The sequence below is a fragment of the Pollachius pollachius genome, assembly GCF_949987615.1.
Source record: "Pollachius pollachius genome assembly, chromosome: 14".
Lineage (NCBI taxonomy): Eukaryota > Metazoa > Chordata > Actinopteri > Gadiformes > Gadidae > Pollachius > Pollachius pollachius.
In genome coordinates this window covers 21,758,309-21,776,565 of record NC_136947.1, presented here as the reverse complement: position 1 = coordinate 21,776,565, position 18,257 = coordinate 21,758,309, and the positions used below count along the sequence as shown (strand labels likewise).

Below are 18,257 nucleotides of genomic sequence, written 5' to 3'. Positions count from 1 at the left end.
CAAATGATATGTAATCGTATACAGCATAATTGTATCCTGATTTATTTCCTGAAATGAATTTAACATCTGTTTCCCAAAGATATTTTTGTAGTGGAAGCTTATGTGATGGCTGGGCTATGCCAGGCTATTAACTTTGGTACACTCATCAATCCTCAAGCCCCAGCGCGTGCTGTGTAGCTCTCGGGGTGTGGCTGGTGGCCCGTGTGGGACCCCTTACCTCACAGAGATGCTACAGCAGAGGGCCGCAGCTGAGAGCTGCTCGGTTGCATTAAACCCCCCCCTACTTTGACACCAGGTGTGGGTGCTAGTGACGTCACGAGTAGCAGTGACCACCCAGAGGAATGCTCAACGGATCGATCAGCCTAGCAGGCTGCCCAGCGGACCCCACCAACTGGTTGACTGTGCCACCCGTCATCCATCTGGGTGGACACTGCCACGTTGAAAACAGGGGGCTCTTTCGAAGGGAGACGTGTCTCAGAGGGACAGTAATGTGTGTGTGTGTGTGTGTGTGTGTGTGTGTGTCTGTGTGAGAGAGATACAGTATAGTATAATGTTTTTGTTCTGTGCTGCCGGGGGTTTACATTAGTTGATCCATCTCCTTCAAACAAACCGAGGCCTTTTTGGAAAGTGGCCATTGTTTAGAGTAGCTGTAAACGTGTGTCTGTGTGTGTGCGTGTGTGTCCTTGAGTGTGCGTTTATGTGTGTCTTCTCCTGCGTGTGTGTGTCTGTGGTAGGCTGACAGACAGGTATATAGCGCTGAGGTGACGGCATCCATACAGGCTGTGTCTGCTTGAGGTGATGAACTACAATCTCCTACAGCAGTCCTTGAAGGCTCCCACTGAACCTCGCTAATGACCTGTCAGCCCGCTTACACACTCTCACACACACAATCCAGAAGGGCCCCGAGTGTCCCACCACTCCGCACCTCCACCTCGGGCCAGCCGAATGCTTTCACTGTCTACTTGGCTTTCTGTTAGAAAGGTTTGGAACGTCTGGCCTATGTTTGCATGGTGTTGCATCATGGGCATCACAAGCATACACAAACACAAATGTGCATGCACACACACACACAAGCACACACACTTGCACACATGGTTGCATGTGCGTGTGCACACGTACATACAAAGACAGACAGGCGCACACACTAGTGTTCATTGGTCCTCATGTCCACCTCATCTAGTGAACGCCTGTGAATGATGCAGTGAAGTGTCAGAATCTTTGAGAACAAATCAACGTGTATGTAAGAGGAGAGTTAACGTGTGTGTGTGTGTGTGTGTGTGTGTGTGTGTGTGTGTGTGTGTGTGTGTGGAACAGTAACATGTAGGAAGACACATTGAGGCTCTTGTCTATCCCATAATTCCCTATTCACCACTGACTCACGGAGCTTCTCCAAGTGATGTTTAGCAGTGAAGCTGTCTCCCTCGCAGAGTGCAGGCAGCGTCTCATAGAGAGATAACCTGAAACCAACAGCTTGCTGCTCCATCGTTATGATTCACCACACCTCTTCAGAAGGCAATCTAACGACGAAGAGCTAAACCCCGTCTAAATGCACTGTGCTGGAGGCAGCATGGAGGGAAGTGCTCTGACTCACAAGAGAGCCCCATGCTGGCTGCTGATCAGCATGTAGAATGTTAAACAGGTCCCCCCTCTGCATTGTCGCACAGCACATCACAGGATTATATTCCCAGTGCTGTTTTGCTGTGAAACATTTGATGCATTCAATCTGTCTATATGTTGGTCTGTCTGTGTATGTGTCTGTCTTACTGTCTGCCTACTTAGCTATCTATCTATTTATTGTAATGAAGTAATATTGTGGGCTTGGGAGTCTCTTTCTCTCTCTCCCCTCTCTCTCTCTTGCCCCCCTATCTCTCTCTCTCCCCTCTCTCTCTTGCCCCCCTATCTCTCTCTCTCCCCTCTCTCTCTCTTGCCCCCCTATCCCTCTCTCTCTCTCTTGCCCCCCTATCCCTCTCTCTCTCTCTCTCTCTCTCTCTCTCTCTCCCCTCTCTCTCTCTTGCCCCCCTATCTCTCTCTCATCTGTGCATCTTCAAATGAGCCTATCCTATCAACCCCCCCTCTCACTACGACCCCAACACACCCCTGGGTTACCTGGGTTGGGGGGGTAGACGGGGCCTCCGTTGAGGTGGGGCTGCTGGGAGATGGAGAACTGGGAGTTGAGGGATGGGGCGCGGCGGTAGGTACCGGTGGCCGACACCATGGAGGCGGAGGAGGTGGTGGAGGACGAGTTGTGGCGAGACACCTGGCGCGAGATGGTGCCGAACTGGGACATGGGGATGGGCCCCAGGCCGGGCCCCTGGGGCACTGCCGTGGAAACAGGGGCCACTGTGGGCGGGGCGGGGGTGTTAAACAACCTACTCCAACCATCTCGGAAGTCAAATAACAATGTTGTGTAGTTCCAATGAAACAGGGCAGGGGATGAGGGTGCATGGGAGTTAGTATCTGCCATAATGGATTGAATTTTAAAGCCATTGCATTGTGCATATGGAAATGGAAATAGCCTCGAACTTGCAACACTGAATTTCATCCGAATGGATTGGTTTTGAATTCTATGGAAATTTGTAAGTCGCTTGCGATAAAAGCGTCGGCTAAAACGCCCTAAATATCGGCGTGTTCAAAAGGACGACCTGAAAGTTCAAGCCAAAAGAAGCAGGGCATTTCAAGGACAGGCCAAAGCAATCGAGACGGAAAGTGATCATAGCTGTTGGGATGAGAAACCCCGTCTTCATTATGCTCTGGGTTTTGAGTGCACATAACTGACACGAACCGGGCCGTTTACTGGAGCCCGTCGTTCCCTGCTGGCCATCGGTGGGTTTAATTCTCAAGCAGTTTTCTCTGATCCCATGACTGGCTGACTCTATAGGCAGCAGTCGGTTCGATTGCGTTCAGTCTCGATTGCTGATTCCTATGGCTTGAATTTTCTGGTCCGTATTTTGATCACTTGAATATTAATGAATATTGCTTCTCGAATATCTACAACTTCCGTTTTTGTATCTGAATTTGTGTGAATTTAAAAATATATATTTGACATTTGCTTTTTTTTTTTTTAAATGCCATGTTTGAATTACAAAGAGGTGAATTCAGAACAAATACATTCAGATGACCTTGTTTTCAAAGTATTATATTATTAATATTCAAATGTTATGATTTCAATGGTGTTTACATTTTTATGGACATCATTCATTGGCTTTAGAATTCCCGAAATGATGGCAGTGATATGCCTCCACGTTAATGGTGTGCCTCCATGGGGGAGGCTACATTGATATAATTATAATAATAATGTTAAAGAGAAAAACTCCACCTTCTCAGTCAAATGATAGAATTGTGTCCTCGGAACCTCTTTCAAAGGTTACCCATGGTACTCTAGTCGAACCCAATAGAGTGGTTGAGTTGGGGGGTGGTGGCTGGCTGGATCAATACTATTGTAATAATCAACTCATCATCTCCATCACCGTCAAATGACATCAGTGGATCCTTTCAACAGGATTAACATATTCTGACAGGTTAACCCGAGAGGGGAACACATGGAATCCAGCGTTACCTTGGCCCATGCTGGGGGGGGAGGGAGTGGGAACAGCCAGAGGAATGCCAACGCTGCTGCTGCCGCTGTTCTCTCTGCTGCCACTCCCCCCACTGCTGCCACTACAGACGCAGGGAGGGAGGGAGAGAGAGACAGGGAGGGAGAGACAGGGAGAGAGAGAGACAGGGAGGGAGAGACAGGGAGAGAGAGAGACAGGGAGGGAGAGACAGGGAGATATGGGAAGGGAGAGAGAGAGAGAGAGAGAGAGAAAGAGAGAGAGAGAGAGGTAGACAAAGTGAGCGATGAGAGTGAGGGCAAGAATTATTGCGTAAAGGGCGAGAGAGAGTGAGGACAAGAGAGAGAGAGAGAGAGAGAGAGAGACAGAGACAGAGAGTTAGAGAGAGAGAGAGAGAGAGAGAGAGAGAGAGAGAGAGAGAGAGAGAGACAGAGACAGAGACAGAGAGTTAGAGAGAGAGAGAGAGAGAGAGAGAGAGAGAGAGAGAGAGAGAGACAGAGACAGAGAGTTAGAGAGAGAGAGAGAGAGAGAGAGAGAGAGAGAGAGAGAGAGAGAGAGAGACAGGGAGATGGTTACAGAGGGGATGAATGATGGATTGAGTGACATACAAGCAGAGCAGAGAGAAAAGAGAGAGAGAAAGATAACAATTATTAGGATATGTCAATGCTTAAATGTCCCATGGCATGCTACTTTATGGATGCTTTGATAGATATTAGTGGGCCCCTGACACATAATTTGAAGACGTTCCCGAAATTCAGCCGTGGTGCAGAATTACAGCCACTACGAGCCAGTCGCACATTGAGCTTTCCCCAAACGTGCTGTTTCTGTGTCTGTAGCTTTAATGCAAATGAGGAGGAGAGAGGCGGGTCAAGGAGGAGGGTGGGGGTGTGGCCCTGAGCAGCTTGCGGCCACGGTACCATGCGCTCTGTTTACAGTGGATGTATCGCAATGGTGAGGCACACACAGCCTTTGGCTGTATTCTGTAAATATTCTAACACTCTGGGTGCTCCGGCGGGAGTCCTGGAGCACTTCATCTAAATAATATCCTATTATACATAGGTATCTATATCATATAATATATATTATCACGGCCAAAAGCTGTGTGCGCCTCGATATTATGAATCTCAAACGACTGCGTCGGTTTCTCCGACGTCTCTGGTTCTTCCACGTCCACATCAGTCTGAAGTAGACTGAACCACGACATGGAGGAGAAAGGGATTGTTGCTTGCGATTGTTGCCCGCGATTGTCTCCCGCCGGAACCCCGCTGCCCGCTGCCGAGGGACCACCGCCTCCTGCAGCGCCGAGGCGGTGGTCCCTCGGCAGCGGGCAGCGGGGCTCAAGCGGGAGACAATCGCGGGCAACAATCCCTTTCTCCTCCGTGTCTTGGTGGACGTACTCCAGGGAGTCAAAGCCAAAGGTCCTTTCCCACAATTCCTTCTCAACAATGGCTGAGATAACCCCCACTACGAGTTTCGTTGTGGAAATACCAGAGACGAGAGTCCAACCTGTTATGCGCCATAACACCAACAAGTTTTTTCAAAGGCGGAGTAGAATGCCTAGTGCTCGTTTTACACCCAACAAAATTTCTAGCTACTGGGGGAGCATAGGTAGGCTAGGGGAACTCATATTAATGTTAGAAAACCTCAGAAAGTGAAATTTTCATGCCATGGGATCTTTTATACATGACTGCCGCTGACAAATGATAATTTCCTGCGTTAGTGCTCTCCTAATGTGTGTTTAATTTTGACATCTCTCTCAGCGTGCCCGCAGAGTTGGCTTCTCTCACCGGTGAGTTAACTGACATATTCTCTCCAAGGAGATCTCTCAAACAACTTGGTGCGAATATATTTCTAGAATTCATGCACAATCATACAAAACCATCCAATTCGAGGCGTGGAGTCTGCGGTACATGTTTTCCGCAGTTGCTAGTAACTGGCAGCTTTCAACTTGTTACCTGTGTGACCTGTGAGAACAGCTACATCCTTATTCTTTGCTAGCATGTAGGCTCGCTAACTGTGAGTGTGGGGCCTCCTGCAGAACTGATGCATGTTGTGAATAGTTGCCAGCACGCGAGCTGGCAGCAGTGAGCCACCTGTGGGTGCGGGGCCTTTGGTTGAGCGAGGCTGTGCGTGCGGGGCTGTTCTGGCTGCCCAGGCGCGCTGGACTGGTCATGTAGTCGTTGGGCACCACAGGAGGCTTAACTGGCTCCAGGGTCTTGTAGGGGGTGTTGCGCCTGGATGGAAGAGAGAGAGGGAGGGAGAGAGAAACAGAAGGGGGGAAGGTGGGAGGGGAGAATTGAGGTAGGGTGTGGAAGTTGGATGGAGGGAAGAGATAAAGGATGACAGAGAGAGAGATCGATATCAATAAAAGGCAGTATGGAGGACTCACAAAAGTCCTGATCTCCTGAACGCACGAATAAGCACAGCATTGATGAGGACCTGTGTGTATCCAAACCATGGCTGTGACTTTAGACCCACAAAGCAAACCCCACCAACACAATGGACATATAAGGAGCTCCAAAGTGCTTTGGCACAGCCGGCACCAAACACCTCCATAAACACACCGTGCTGCACTGCGGCTGAATAGAGGCACCACCAGAAATACATTTGTGTCGGCTTATGAAAACCTAATAAGCCGACGTTCTATAATTTTACGATACTGCGGAAAATTGGGCCTTTCCAAGTAGCAGAATATAATTTGATTTTTTTATTCTTTTTTTTAAAACCCTCTGAAGCGATGCCCCTATAATTGGGATGAAGACCTGAAAGCATGGCGTTCAGCATGGACTGAGTGCATGCTAGCGTGTTCAAACACATCAAAGCTGTAGAAAGAAGGTGCTGACCCCAGGGTGCCACGGCCCGCCATGGGAGGGCTGGGTGGCTTCTGTGTCGGGGGGTTGGTCCTGGACAGTGTCCCTCCTCGTCCTGCTGCGTTGTTCCCCTGTTGCTTAAGACGGAGAGGAGGAGAGAGTGGAGAGAGGAGGGAGTGAACTCTACAGCGCTCTCACAAACACCAGAGAGCCAGCAGATAACAGTCAGACAGACGCCGTTTCACCCCCAACACCTGCTACTGTGTGCTGGATCTGACAGTGTGCTGGACGGACCAGATCTTTGCCACAATTACAGGATTGTTCCACGACGAGGCATTTGAACATACAGTGATTCAGTCATTTAGCAGATAATTTCATCAAATCCCTTTGGATTTGTTTATGAACGCTGTTTGAACACGATTTGGGGGAAAACACTGGGAAAGACCATAAAACAAGTGTGACAGACAGACAGGCAGGCATACAGACAGACAGACAGACAGACAGACAGACAGACAGACAGACAGACAGACAGACAGACTGAGAGACTGACAGGAGGACATGTTGGAAGGCAGAAAGATATTTTCTTCTCACTAACAGAAATACAAACACATTTGCAAATCCTTCCTTAATCTGCATTACCATATGTATTCTAATCCCTTACATCATATCCCAATACACAGTGTGATTCCAAACAAGTGTTTGTGCAGAGCAGATAGCGAGACAGAGTTAATACTTAGTAAAGTAGAGTCAACTTTTTCTTACCTTGGCCTTAAGCCACTGATTGTAAGCAGGCGAGAGACAAGGAGAAGGGAAGGAGAGAGAGAGACAGAGAAAACAGACATGCTCATTGGTTAATGGTGAATAGGGGTAAGTGAAAAGAGGAGCATTATTTCTGTGCTAGCAAGAGCCCATTATATTATTTTTTTAATGTAGCCACACAAAAACAACAAAAGCACTGCTTGTTGTAGATCCATTTACAGAACGCTTACTGTGCTTCTGCTGAATTCATCAGCTGTAAACCAATGAGAGCGAGCAGCTGTGATTGTATCATGAACGCTAACGGCGTCTAACCGCTGCACCGTCCGTCAGCGGATGACGGGAGGCGTGGCTGACTGATGGGGGGTAGTCTTTGCAGAGGCATACGTCAGCCAAGCCCGAGCATACGCGATCTGGTTGGATGACGGATCCGTCGCTGCCTGAAAAGTTGGAACATTTTTCAACTTTCTCGACGAGGCAGACGGATACGACGGAACGGATGGATCCACAATGCATTGTGGCTCCGCCCCATTCAAAGCCAACGGGATCCGTACGTTGACGGACGCAGTGGGCAAGAGGGGTAAGCCCAACACCTCAGGCTACCGTTGGTGAGTTGGCACCGCGGGGCCTGTCTTCCTTAACCGCGTCTGGGAGAAGCCCTTACATCACCGTACCTCGGCCAACACCCTTCAGCTCAGAGCTTAGTCCTGGTCACAGTCGTCCCATCATAGTCTTGGCAGAGCCAGGGGTTATTAAGATGCTGAAAACACATGATATTACATGCTGATATGTGCACACACACACACAAGCACGCACACACACACACACACACACACACACACACTTCCCCCTGTGGTTACGGTTGGTGTGGTGGATTTCAGCTAATCGATGGATCTAAATTATTCACAGATATCACACAGACTGTGAACAGACAGAAAAATATATCCCTGTGTGTGTGTGTGTGTGTGTGTGTGTGTGTGTGTGTGTGTGTGTGTGTGTGTGCCACATGTTCCTGTCTAATATGTTTCTTAAGGGAATCTGATCTGCCTCTCTCTCTCCCTCTCTCTCTCTCTCCCTCTCTCTCCCTCTCTCTCTCTCTCTCTCTCTGTCTCGTCTCCCCCTCTCTCTCTCTCTCTCCTCTCTCTCTCTCTCTCCCTCTCTTTCTCTCGCTCTCTGTCAGGTCTCACCCTCCCTCTCTCTCGCTCTCTCTCTCTCTGTCTCGTCTCCCCCTCTCTCTCTCTATCTCTCTGTCTCGCCCCCCCCTCCTCTCTCTCGCTCTCTCTCTCTCTGTCTCGTCTCCCCCCGCCGCTCTCTCTCTGTCTTGTCTCCCCCCCCACCCCCCTCTCTCTCTCTCTCTATCCAGGGAAGTGCGGGACAAAGAAACGGCCAATGATCCAAAATGGAGGGCTAGGAACCCTGGTGAGGGCAGGTAGTCTTTTAACTGGAACAGCTCCAGCTTTAAAGCCCCTTTATCATTTAACCTTGCACTGCTTTCAAAGAGAGAAGAACAGAAAGTATGAGAGCGATTTAAATCAATGAAATATTATAACTTAGTATCACACAAAAATCTTCTTTGGTTCCGTTTTCTTACTCTAACTCTCCGCATGATAATTTAAACAAAGGTCCATTAAAGGACTGGTTTAGCTTCATTAGCATAATGGCCCATGCCAGGTCTGTTTTAGTATTCACTGATGGAGGTCGGGAGTTGTGTGGGAGATCCAGCACGGTTGTGCATGGGTGTACGCTTAAGTGTTAGTGTATGTATGGGATGGGGGGGGGGCAAAGGAAGTTGCTTCAGAGGAGATTTAAAAGTGAACAAGCAACCACTATCAGACACACAGCGAGAAACCCAGAACTGGAGCAATCAATGCATGCAAAACCAGCTCTCATACTCGCACACTATCTGTAACACACACTCACTAAAACACACACACACATAGTCTTGGCCAGGCGAGGAGAGGGTTGAGAAAAATTTAAAAATGAGACGGAAAAAGGGTTGAAAGAATATTTTATACAGTTCAACGGGAGGCTGACAGAAGAGACACTCAGACACACACACACACACACACACTCACAGACACAAACACACACACACACTAACACTCCCTCACTCACTCATTCACTCACCCACTCACAATCACAAACACACACACACACTCACTCACAGACACAAACACACACACACACACACAAACATACACACACACACACATTCCCTCACACACACACACACACACACACACACACTCCCTCCCCCAACACAATGTCACCCACACAAACAGACACACACACACACACACACACACACACATTCCCTCACACACACACACACACACTCCCTCACACACGCACGCACGCATGCACGCACACATGCACACACACACACACATACACACACACACACACACACACACATACACACACACAAACACAAACACATAATCTCTCAGCTACATTGGGTGTGTTTCGCTGTCTCACCATTGGGCAAAATTAACTAACAGACAGAGCTGTTGATCAGCCAAGGAGCCTCAGAACAAATCACGTCGGCCCTATATCAGTCATGTCAGAGAGCTGGGTGTGAACTGACCATAAACATGTGTTTCCCTCCCCGGGCAGAATTGATTTGGAAACAGAGTTAAGTTCAATAAATCTAAATAATGAGCAGCTAGTGGTTTAGCTTGAAGCTTGTAGCAAGGGGGATTAATAGCTCCCAGTGCTGTCGACGCACTACGTCCCTGATATTAGTTTGGCTTAAGACTCCCCTTGGTTCTGTTGGCAAGCGCATCGGAATCACCAGGGGCGGAGGAAGCGGTCTTTCAATAGAAGAGATGCTTTTGTCTGACAACCATCCCAATGCGGTCAGCGCGGGGGACTCTTACTTTGACGCTGTGTTATTCAGCGCGGGGCACTCTTACTTTGACGCCGTGGCCCACGTCGTCCAGCAGCGTGTAGTCAATTGGCTTCCGGATGTAGCGCACCGGACGTTCCATGTTGCCAGGGGCGATGATCTTGTGGGTGCGCGCTGTGTTCTTATTGGTGGTTAGGATGCCGATCTCTCGCCTGGCAACCTTCTCTTTATGAATGTCCACCGTCTGGTGAGAGAGAGAGGAGGGCAGAGCAGAGACTTGACATTAAAACAATGGATGCAATCAAGTGATGAGTTTTCATGCTTGTCAGTGTGTGTGTGTGTCTTTTTGTGTGTAGAGCTGGACTATATCTCAAACTCGCACAATGACAGCTTACTTCATATTTTCTGTTTTGATGATGGAAAAATGAAAATAGACAATAAACAGTGATGAGACAGCCTGTCACAATACCACAGTCACAAAAATGTTGTCTAATATCCAGTGTATGGTTATAAGATACATAGACATTGACAAACCTTTGTTGACTGGGTTTGACAATGTCACATTGTTTATTTAGTATAATGATAAGTCAGCGATTATCTTATTAAGAACAATAGATCAGCGACAGTGTCAGACACAGGGACACTGTCGCTGCATCCGTAGATCTATGTTTATATATCAGTAAAAATTAAATAGAAAAATTAGCTCCCTACATGAGGAGTTTCCACGGCAATTTCTCTGGACTCAGATTCAGTTTAGTTTATTTAGTCAAACTCTAAATGTGATAGATTAGAGCACCAAATCAAGTTATTCAATGGGCATTCACGCATACAACTGCCATTGCTAAGCTCTTAAAAGAAAACCATTGCCCAAGCAGAAGCAATCAGAGCGACCATGAGAGGAAAGACAGCATATGTCAAATGGGAGGAGGTCAGTTGCATGCTGCTTAACTTTAACTTTTCTCTGTCTCCTGACTGCGTGCGAGTGCAGTAGAAGTGATCACAATAATTTTTGTGGGAAAAAGGACATTTTCGGGCCGTTTTTGGTGATATGCCGCAAATTGTTAATTAACTGTCGATCCTATTGTAAACCTTATTTTTTCACGCCTCCTGTATAAGCTTGAATTGATCTTCATACAACCTAGCCTTCCGTTTATCTACAATGCTCATGAAGAAGCTAAATTAACCGACAATGTTTTACAGTGTTACCCCCTACTGGCCTTGTTGTCTCTCTTTTCTTTACGACCCTGAAGATAGCTTTCAGAAGTCCCGCCCCTCCCATCAAAACTCAATGTCTGTCAGACTTCTGTCTCCTCTCCTTTGCTGTCTATCACAGCAAGCTGTTTGGCTGCTGACTGCTGTCACCCTCGGTGTGATGGTCCCTCGGGTGACTCATAAATGATGAATGCTGATGGAGGCTTGTGTGTGTTTGTATGTGGCAGTGTGCATGCGTGCACGTCTGTTTGTGTGGCTGCATGTGTGTACGTGTACGTGTGTGTGTGTGTGTGTGTGTGTGTGAGGGAGAGGAACCGAGCCAGGGATGGAGACATTAAAAGAGAGTGCGAGGGATAGAGAGAGAGAGAGAGAGAGAGAGAGAGAGAGGCAAGACAAGTGATCTAGCAAGTAGCTTGTAATTTATCATTTTAACCTAATGCCCTACATGAGAGTGTGAAGAGAGTTCAAATGTTTGTGTGTGTGTGTGTGTGGTGTGTGTGTGTGTGTGTGTGTGTGTGTGTGTGTGCGTGTGTGTGTGTGTGTGTGTGTGTGTGTGCATGCGCATGTCCTTTTCCCCGTGTGGGTGTAGGCCTGTGCTCTGTGTCTGTCTGTGTCTGTGTGCGTGCATGTGCGCATAAATTGCACTTGATCCGCACAGCAATGAGGTCACACATCCATCACAAGCCAGCCGTCGCATCAGGGCTGAACCCGACGACCCTCCCGCGGTCCCAGTCCCTTTGGGTCTCCTGGACACAGACCACAGGGACATTGGGCCTGGGATCTGGCTATGAGACACCTACTTCATCTATTTACCTTGGGTATATGCCTTCTGAAGTTTATACATATAGAAAGAGAATATTCATCATACCTGCTTTGGCAAGAAGGACACATTCTGCTTTATATATAAGGCCAAAGAGTATATTACCATATTATGCAAGGCCTGAATGCCAGTAAGGGATTGCGGGTATTGTGCATAATTGAATAGATTCCTGCCAATCTAGCATTTATATTGTGGGAAATCCCTGCAGACATTTAGAGTGATCTTGTACTGATCTAATAACGCCCAGCCAACGTGGACTGACAGCAGACTGCATCAGACGGACCAACCTTGACCCCGAACACACCTGGCTGTTTCTCTCTCTACAAGGCTCTGATCCCCTCCTGCTTGAACACACCTGACTCTCTCTCTCTCTTCAAGGCTACGAGCCCCTCCACCTTGAACACACCTGACTCTCTCTCTCTCTACAAGGCTCTGATCCCCTCCACCTTGAACACACCTGACTCTCTCTCTCTCTACAAGGCTCTGATCCCCTCCACCTTGAACACACCTGACTCTCTCTCTCTCTCTCTCTCTCTACAAGGCTCTGATCCCCTCCACCTTGAACACACCTGACTCTCTCTCTCTCTACAAGGCTCTGATCCCCTCCACCTTGAACACACCTGACTCTCTCTCTCTCTCTCTCTCTACAAGGCTCTGATCCCCTCCACCTTGAACACACCTGACTCTCTCTCTCTCTACAAGGCTCTGATCCCCTCCACCTTGAACACACCTGACTCTCTCTCTCTCTCTCTCTCTACAAGGCTCTGATCTCCTCTGCCGCAGCAGCGTGTTTGCTAGCGTATGCGGCAGGGTTTCCCACGGCCATCTGTAGGCGAAGCACCTTTACTAAAGGACCGATCTCCAAACAAATACACAAAATGTCGACAATGTGTGCGCTCATTGTCAGCATTTGCATTCCATCAATAGTAAATATAGGCTACTATTAGCCTAATATACTTTACAGGCTAAAATAATAAACAGAAGGCAAACCAATATATATATATACATCTTTAAATATATCTATAAAATCAAAAAGTGTCCGTCTTTTGAGAAGCTCTTTTCTCTCTGATTATACCATCCCATCATGAAAAAAACCATTGATAAAGAGAACGTAGAAGCCATTGAAGTGAATGAAGAGTTTCGGCATATAGATGCGGCCCCATTAAATTTAGCCGGACAGCGCCAATGCACTACCGAGAGAGACAGTAAGAGTAAGTCTGAGAGAAACAGCCAGGGGCAAGGGAGAGGACAGGAGAGACAGAAAAAAAAGATTAAGAAACAGGGAAGGAGATAAAGGAAAAGAGGTAAGGATAGAGAGAAGAGGAGAGGAGGAATATGTGAGAGGGAAAGCTTGAAAAAATGCAAGGGCCTGGTCCAATGCAATCTGAAGGGTAACTGAGGCAAAAGTGAACTTGAAGTGAATTTATATTCTAGCTATGTCTGCAGGAGAGGAAATCGAGTGGTCACACCCAGCTTGGATAGGGCGAAGGCGGCCTGCCTTATTTCCTGTCCACGATTGGCTGAGAGAGCTGGACAACAGACATGGAGATAGAGTTCAGAAAACATAGAGAGAGAATGACGGGCTGGGAGACAGGAAGTAGCATGTGTTATTTTGGGAGCTATAGTTAGTGTCTAGCAGAGAGGAGATTGATGACATGGCAGAACCCAACAATGCAACATAAACTGAAACAACACACTTTAAACCAGGAATGGCCCTAACTCTGTCACACCTGCAGTGTGTCAGTGGCTGCGGAGAAACAGACTCATATTGTGAATAACACTGTTACGCTCTTTCTCTGTATACCGGAACTCTTGATCAAAGCAAACTCATGTATTGTGAGAGACATTCTGTAGACACAGCAATCAAAACATAGATAACAGAAATCATATACTCTCTCTTGTGTCTTGTCTGTTTCTCTCTGAATCTTTACTCTCTCTCCCCCTACCCCCCTCTCTCTCTATCTCTCTCTCTTTCTCTCTAATCCAATAAAGTAGGGCTGGGTCAAAATATTGACTCATCAATGCACTGCAATTTATTTGTTCTCGATTCAATTTCGATTCAGAATTTTCGATTATCGATTATTATCGATTATTATCGATTATTTCCATGAAAAAAAAAGAAGCATACTCATTGTAATTGTCATTGTAATCTAGAAGCGAGTATGCCTAAATGTACATGCCCTTTCACATTTGTCCATGTTATGATTATTACTTTTATGCTGCAAGTTTAGCTCAGGAACAATACTATAAAATGGTGTATTCCCTTTTGCTAGTTAAAGCACAATGAAATGGTTAATTCTAAATAATATTTAGGTATTTTTGTCATCTGCACGTATTATTGAATCGATGTCGAAGCAATTGAATTGATATCAAATCGAATCGAATCGAATCGATATTGAATCGAATCAAGACCTAAAGAATCGAATTGAATTGACTTGTGATGTACCTGGCAATACCCAGCCCTACAATAAAGTGTATATATAATAAAGTGTTGTGTACGCTACTATTAAATGAGTTCCATTTATTGCTACAACCCCAAACCTGTGCTGGTGGTGCTTTTGCCCACATCTTTATTTTGCAGCGAAGAGACATAAACAACAGTTTTTATCGTGTAAACCTTCACGAGTCAGCATAACAGCCACTTGCTTCTTGAGTGGTATTGGGCAAGCACATCAGCAGATGCAAGCTAGTCACATCCGTCCAACAGCTCAATCAACTGGCCTAAATTGAAATTTGGTGGGAGAGTATTGCATACACACAGGTCAGGTTGCATCTAACTTTTTTTCTGTAATTGAGGGTTGCCATGGCCATGTATTTAACCCAGATAGTCATTATCTGGTTCGAGAGGGCTATTACACACTAGCTGAGGAGGCTGCATCAGGGGAAAACAACTGGGATGAAAATACAACTAAATAATCAGAGATGATTTGAAGAGTGGATCCGTTTGAAGCCGTTTGTTGGCTGTGTGAAACGCTCATGGCTAAATAGTTAGTGGCAATCAGCAGGCTACATTGATAGAGAGAAGAGAGAGAGAGAGAGAGAGAGAGAGAGAGAGAGAGAGAGAGAGAGAGAGAGAGAGAGAGCGAGAGAGAGAGAGGAGAGTTAGGGCAAGAGAGAGAGAGAGAGACAGAGGGAGAGAGAGAGAGAGAGAGAGGGAGGGAGAGAGAGAGGTAGACAAAGTGAGAGATGAGAGTGAGGGCAAGAATTATTGCGTAAAGGGCGAGAGAGAGTGAGAGAGAGTGAGAGAGAGAGAGAGAGAGAGAGAGACAGAGACAGAGACAGAGTTGGAGAGAGATCTGTTTATACGAGAAACTGTAATTTTTGTAATTTTTATAATATCGCACATTTTACTTTTTAAAGTACTTTTATAGTATTTGATTTAGTATTTCAACATTTGATATGTATAGATATTTTGTATTTAACGGTTCATACTTATTATTACAATATATACCTTACCTTTTTACTTTTTATTTCATAACGCTGTTTATTTTATTGTTCACCTGCTTTGGCAATGCAAATGTATATTTCTAATGCCAATAAAGCTTTTTTGAATTGAATTGAATTGAATTGAATTGAGAGAGAGAGAGAGAGAGAGAGAGAGAGAGAGAGAGAGAGAGAGAGAGAGAGAGAGAGAGAAAGAGAGAGAGAGACAGAGAGAGACAGAGAGAGACAGAGAGAGACAGAGAGAGAGACAGTGAGAGAGGGAGAGAAAGAGAGAGAGAAAGAGAGAGAGAGAGAGAGAGAGAGAAAGAGAGAGAGAGAGAGAGAGAGTGCTGGGAGCAGAGGAAGCGAGAGACTGCTGATGAGACATGTTGATGTGAAAGGTTGTGTAGGATTGGCAGATCCACCCTGACCCATTCCCCTCTGTCTTGTCTGTCTGTATAATGAATGCTTGTGAATGGGTTCTTAAACAGGGTGTGTGTGTGTGTGTGTGTGTGTGTGTGTGTGTGTGTGTGTGTGTGTGCGTGTGTGTGTGTCTGGGTGTGTGTGCATATGTCTGGGTGTGCATGCATGTGTGTTGTGTGTGTGTGTGTCCGGGTGTCCGGGTGTATGTGTCTGCTGCGTGTGCATGCGTCTGTGTGTTTTATTCAGTGAAGGCCAGTTTGTTCCACCACTTTATACGTGCCCGTCTCTAAACAGTACAGAAACCTTCCAGCATGACAACCCCATCAACATAAACACAACTCATAGGCATATGAATGGCAGTTGAAAGCAGCTCTCTCAGGTAACTTGACCATGCAACATCTGTTTTCTTTAATGTATCCTCAGTACAAACCAGCTCATCCACCAACCAGCAGTCAATGCTCCTCATTGACGGATGTTTCTGAATTCACTTTAAGTCACTTCAGATCAGGCACGGCGTTATGAGTGGGCCTGACAGACCTAGGACCACCCAAAACTTTTCTTGAAAAAAAAAAATAATAATCTGAAATGCTTTATTTTTTGCAATGCAGCAATCTTTGTTGATATTGATGCTCGATCCGATTTGCGTTAAAGGGCTGTTATCTTCGTGGATGACCGTGAAATTGCGGAAGGCTATAGTATTAGTTATTATCTCATAGTAGCCTAGGCTACAATTTAATGCATCTTCTTTGTATAATAAGCCAAGCTTATGCTGAGGTGTTGCTGCGTTGTCTCTACAAGAGACAATAACGCAGCGATATCAACATGAGCAGTTCTAACTGGAGAGACGGTGAAATCCGCTAGCTGCTGACCATCATGGGCGAGACGGTGATGCAGTCGCATTTAACAAAGACGTTGGAAGATGGTGCGATCTGCGAGATAGACGCAGAGAGGAACGTTCCTTCGTGCCAAGCCGCGACCGAACCGTCTTGGCAGCGTAAAAAGGCCTAAGGGGCGATCGCGGATAGGTCCGTCCTATGCACCGAAACTTTTTACAATGCAACAAAATATTTAAAGAGCATCAAGCTATTATGCACAGATAATGTAGCAGTATATTAGTCCGTCATTTGTATTAGGTCAAACAAGGATTTGATAACGTTTTTAATTGAAGGACCACCCATGATTAGTCTGGCCCATCCACAACTGGAATCCTGGCGCTGGCCGGCTTCAGATAAAAGCACCTGCTAAATGAACGGTAAGAGCAAAAGATGCAAACTCACCTAGACGTTGAATGAAAAAGGAAAAGACAGTGTCTCTTCTGTACCCTACGTGTGTGCGTGTGGGGCGCGTGCCGACCTACCTGGGAGATGTGGTTGATGGAGGACTCCATGCGGCGCAGCTGCGAGGCCTGGATGTCCAGCAGCTGCAGCACGTTGTTGGCCAGGGCGTTGATCTGGTAGGCCACGCTGGCCAGGGACTGGGTGGCGTAGGCCTTGGTCTCTTCCAGCGCCTTGCGTTTGTCCTGGGCCTGGGTGGGGCGGGGAGGGGATGATGGTGGAGGTTGTAGAGGAGATAGTGGCAGGGCGATGGTTTGGTTTTGGTGGGGGGGGGGGGAGATGGTGGAGGAGGTGATGAGGGGGAGGAGGATGATGATATTGGTGGTGGTGGTGGTGGTGGTGATGAGGATGATGATGATGATGATGATATTGGTGGTGGTGGTGGTGGTGGTGGTGAGGATGAGGAGGATGATGATAGTGGTGGTGGTGGTGGTGGTGATGAGGATGAGGAGGATGATGATATTGGTGGTGGTGGTGGTGGTGGTGATGAGGATGATGATGATGATGATGATATTGGTGGTGGTGGTGGTGGTGGTGGTGAGGATGAGGAGGATGATGATAGTGGTGGTGGTGGTGGTGGTGATGAGGATGAGGAGGATGATGATATTGGTGGTGGTGGTGGTGATGAGGATGATGATGATGATATTGGTGGTGGTGGTGGTGGTGGTGGTGAGGATGAGGAGGATGATGATAGTGGTGGTGGTGGTGGTGGTGATGAGGATGAGGAGGATGATGATATTGGTGGTGGTGGTGGTGGTGGTGGTGAGGATGAGGAGGATGATGATAGTGGTGGTGGTGGTGGTGGTGATGAGGATGAGGAGGATGATGATATTGGTGGTGGTGGTGGTGGTGGTGGTGAGGATGAGGAGGATGATGATAGTGGTGGTGGTGGTGGTGGTGATGAGGATGAGGAGGATGATGATATTGGTGGTGGTGGTGGTGATGAGGATGATGATGATGATATTGGTGGTGGTGGTGGTGGTGGTGGTGATGAGGATGATGATGATGATGATGATATTGGTGGTGGTGGTGGTGGTGGTGGTGAGGATGAGGAGGATGATGATAGTGGTGGTGGTGGTG

The 18,257-nt window shown here is 47.0% G+C and overlaps 1 protein-coding gene across 1 annotated transcript in view; it reads right to left on the bottom strand.

Moving 5' to 3' along the window:
- Window positions 1-18,257, bottom strand: part of LOC307086036 (abl interactor 1-like) — a 33,596-nt gene that overhangs the window by 10,399 nt on the left and 4,940 nt on the right. The window contains 6 exon segments of the mRNA XM_079751067.1: window positions 2,107-2,340; window positions 3,557-3,657; window positions 5,645-5,785; window positions 6,395-6,498; window positions 10,033-10,209; window positions 17,201-17,368. Coding sequence (XP_079607193.1) covers window positions 2,107-2,340; window positions 3,557-3,657; window positions 5,645-5,785; window positions 6,395-6,498; window positions 10,033-10,209; window positions 17,201-17,368 — 925 coding nt within the window.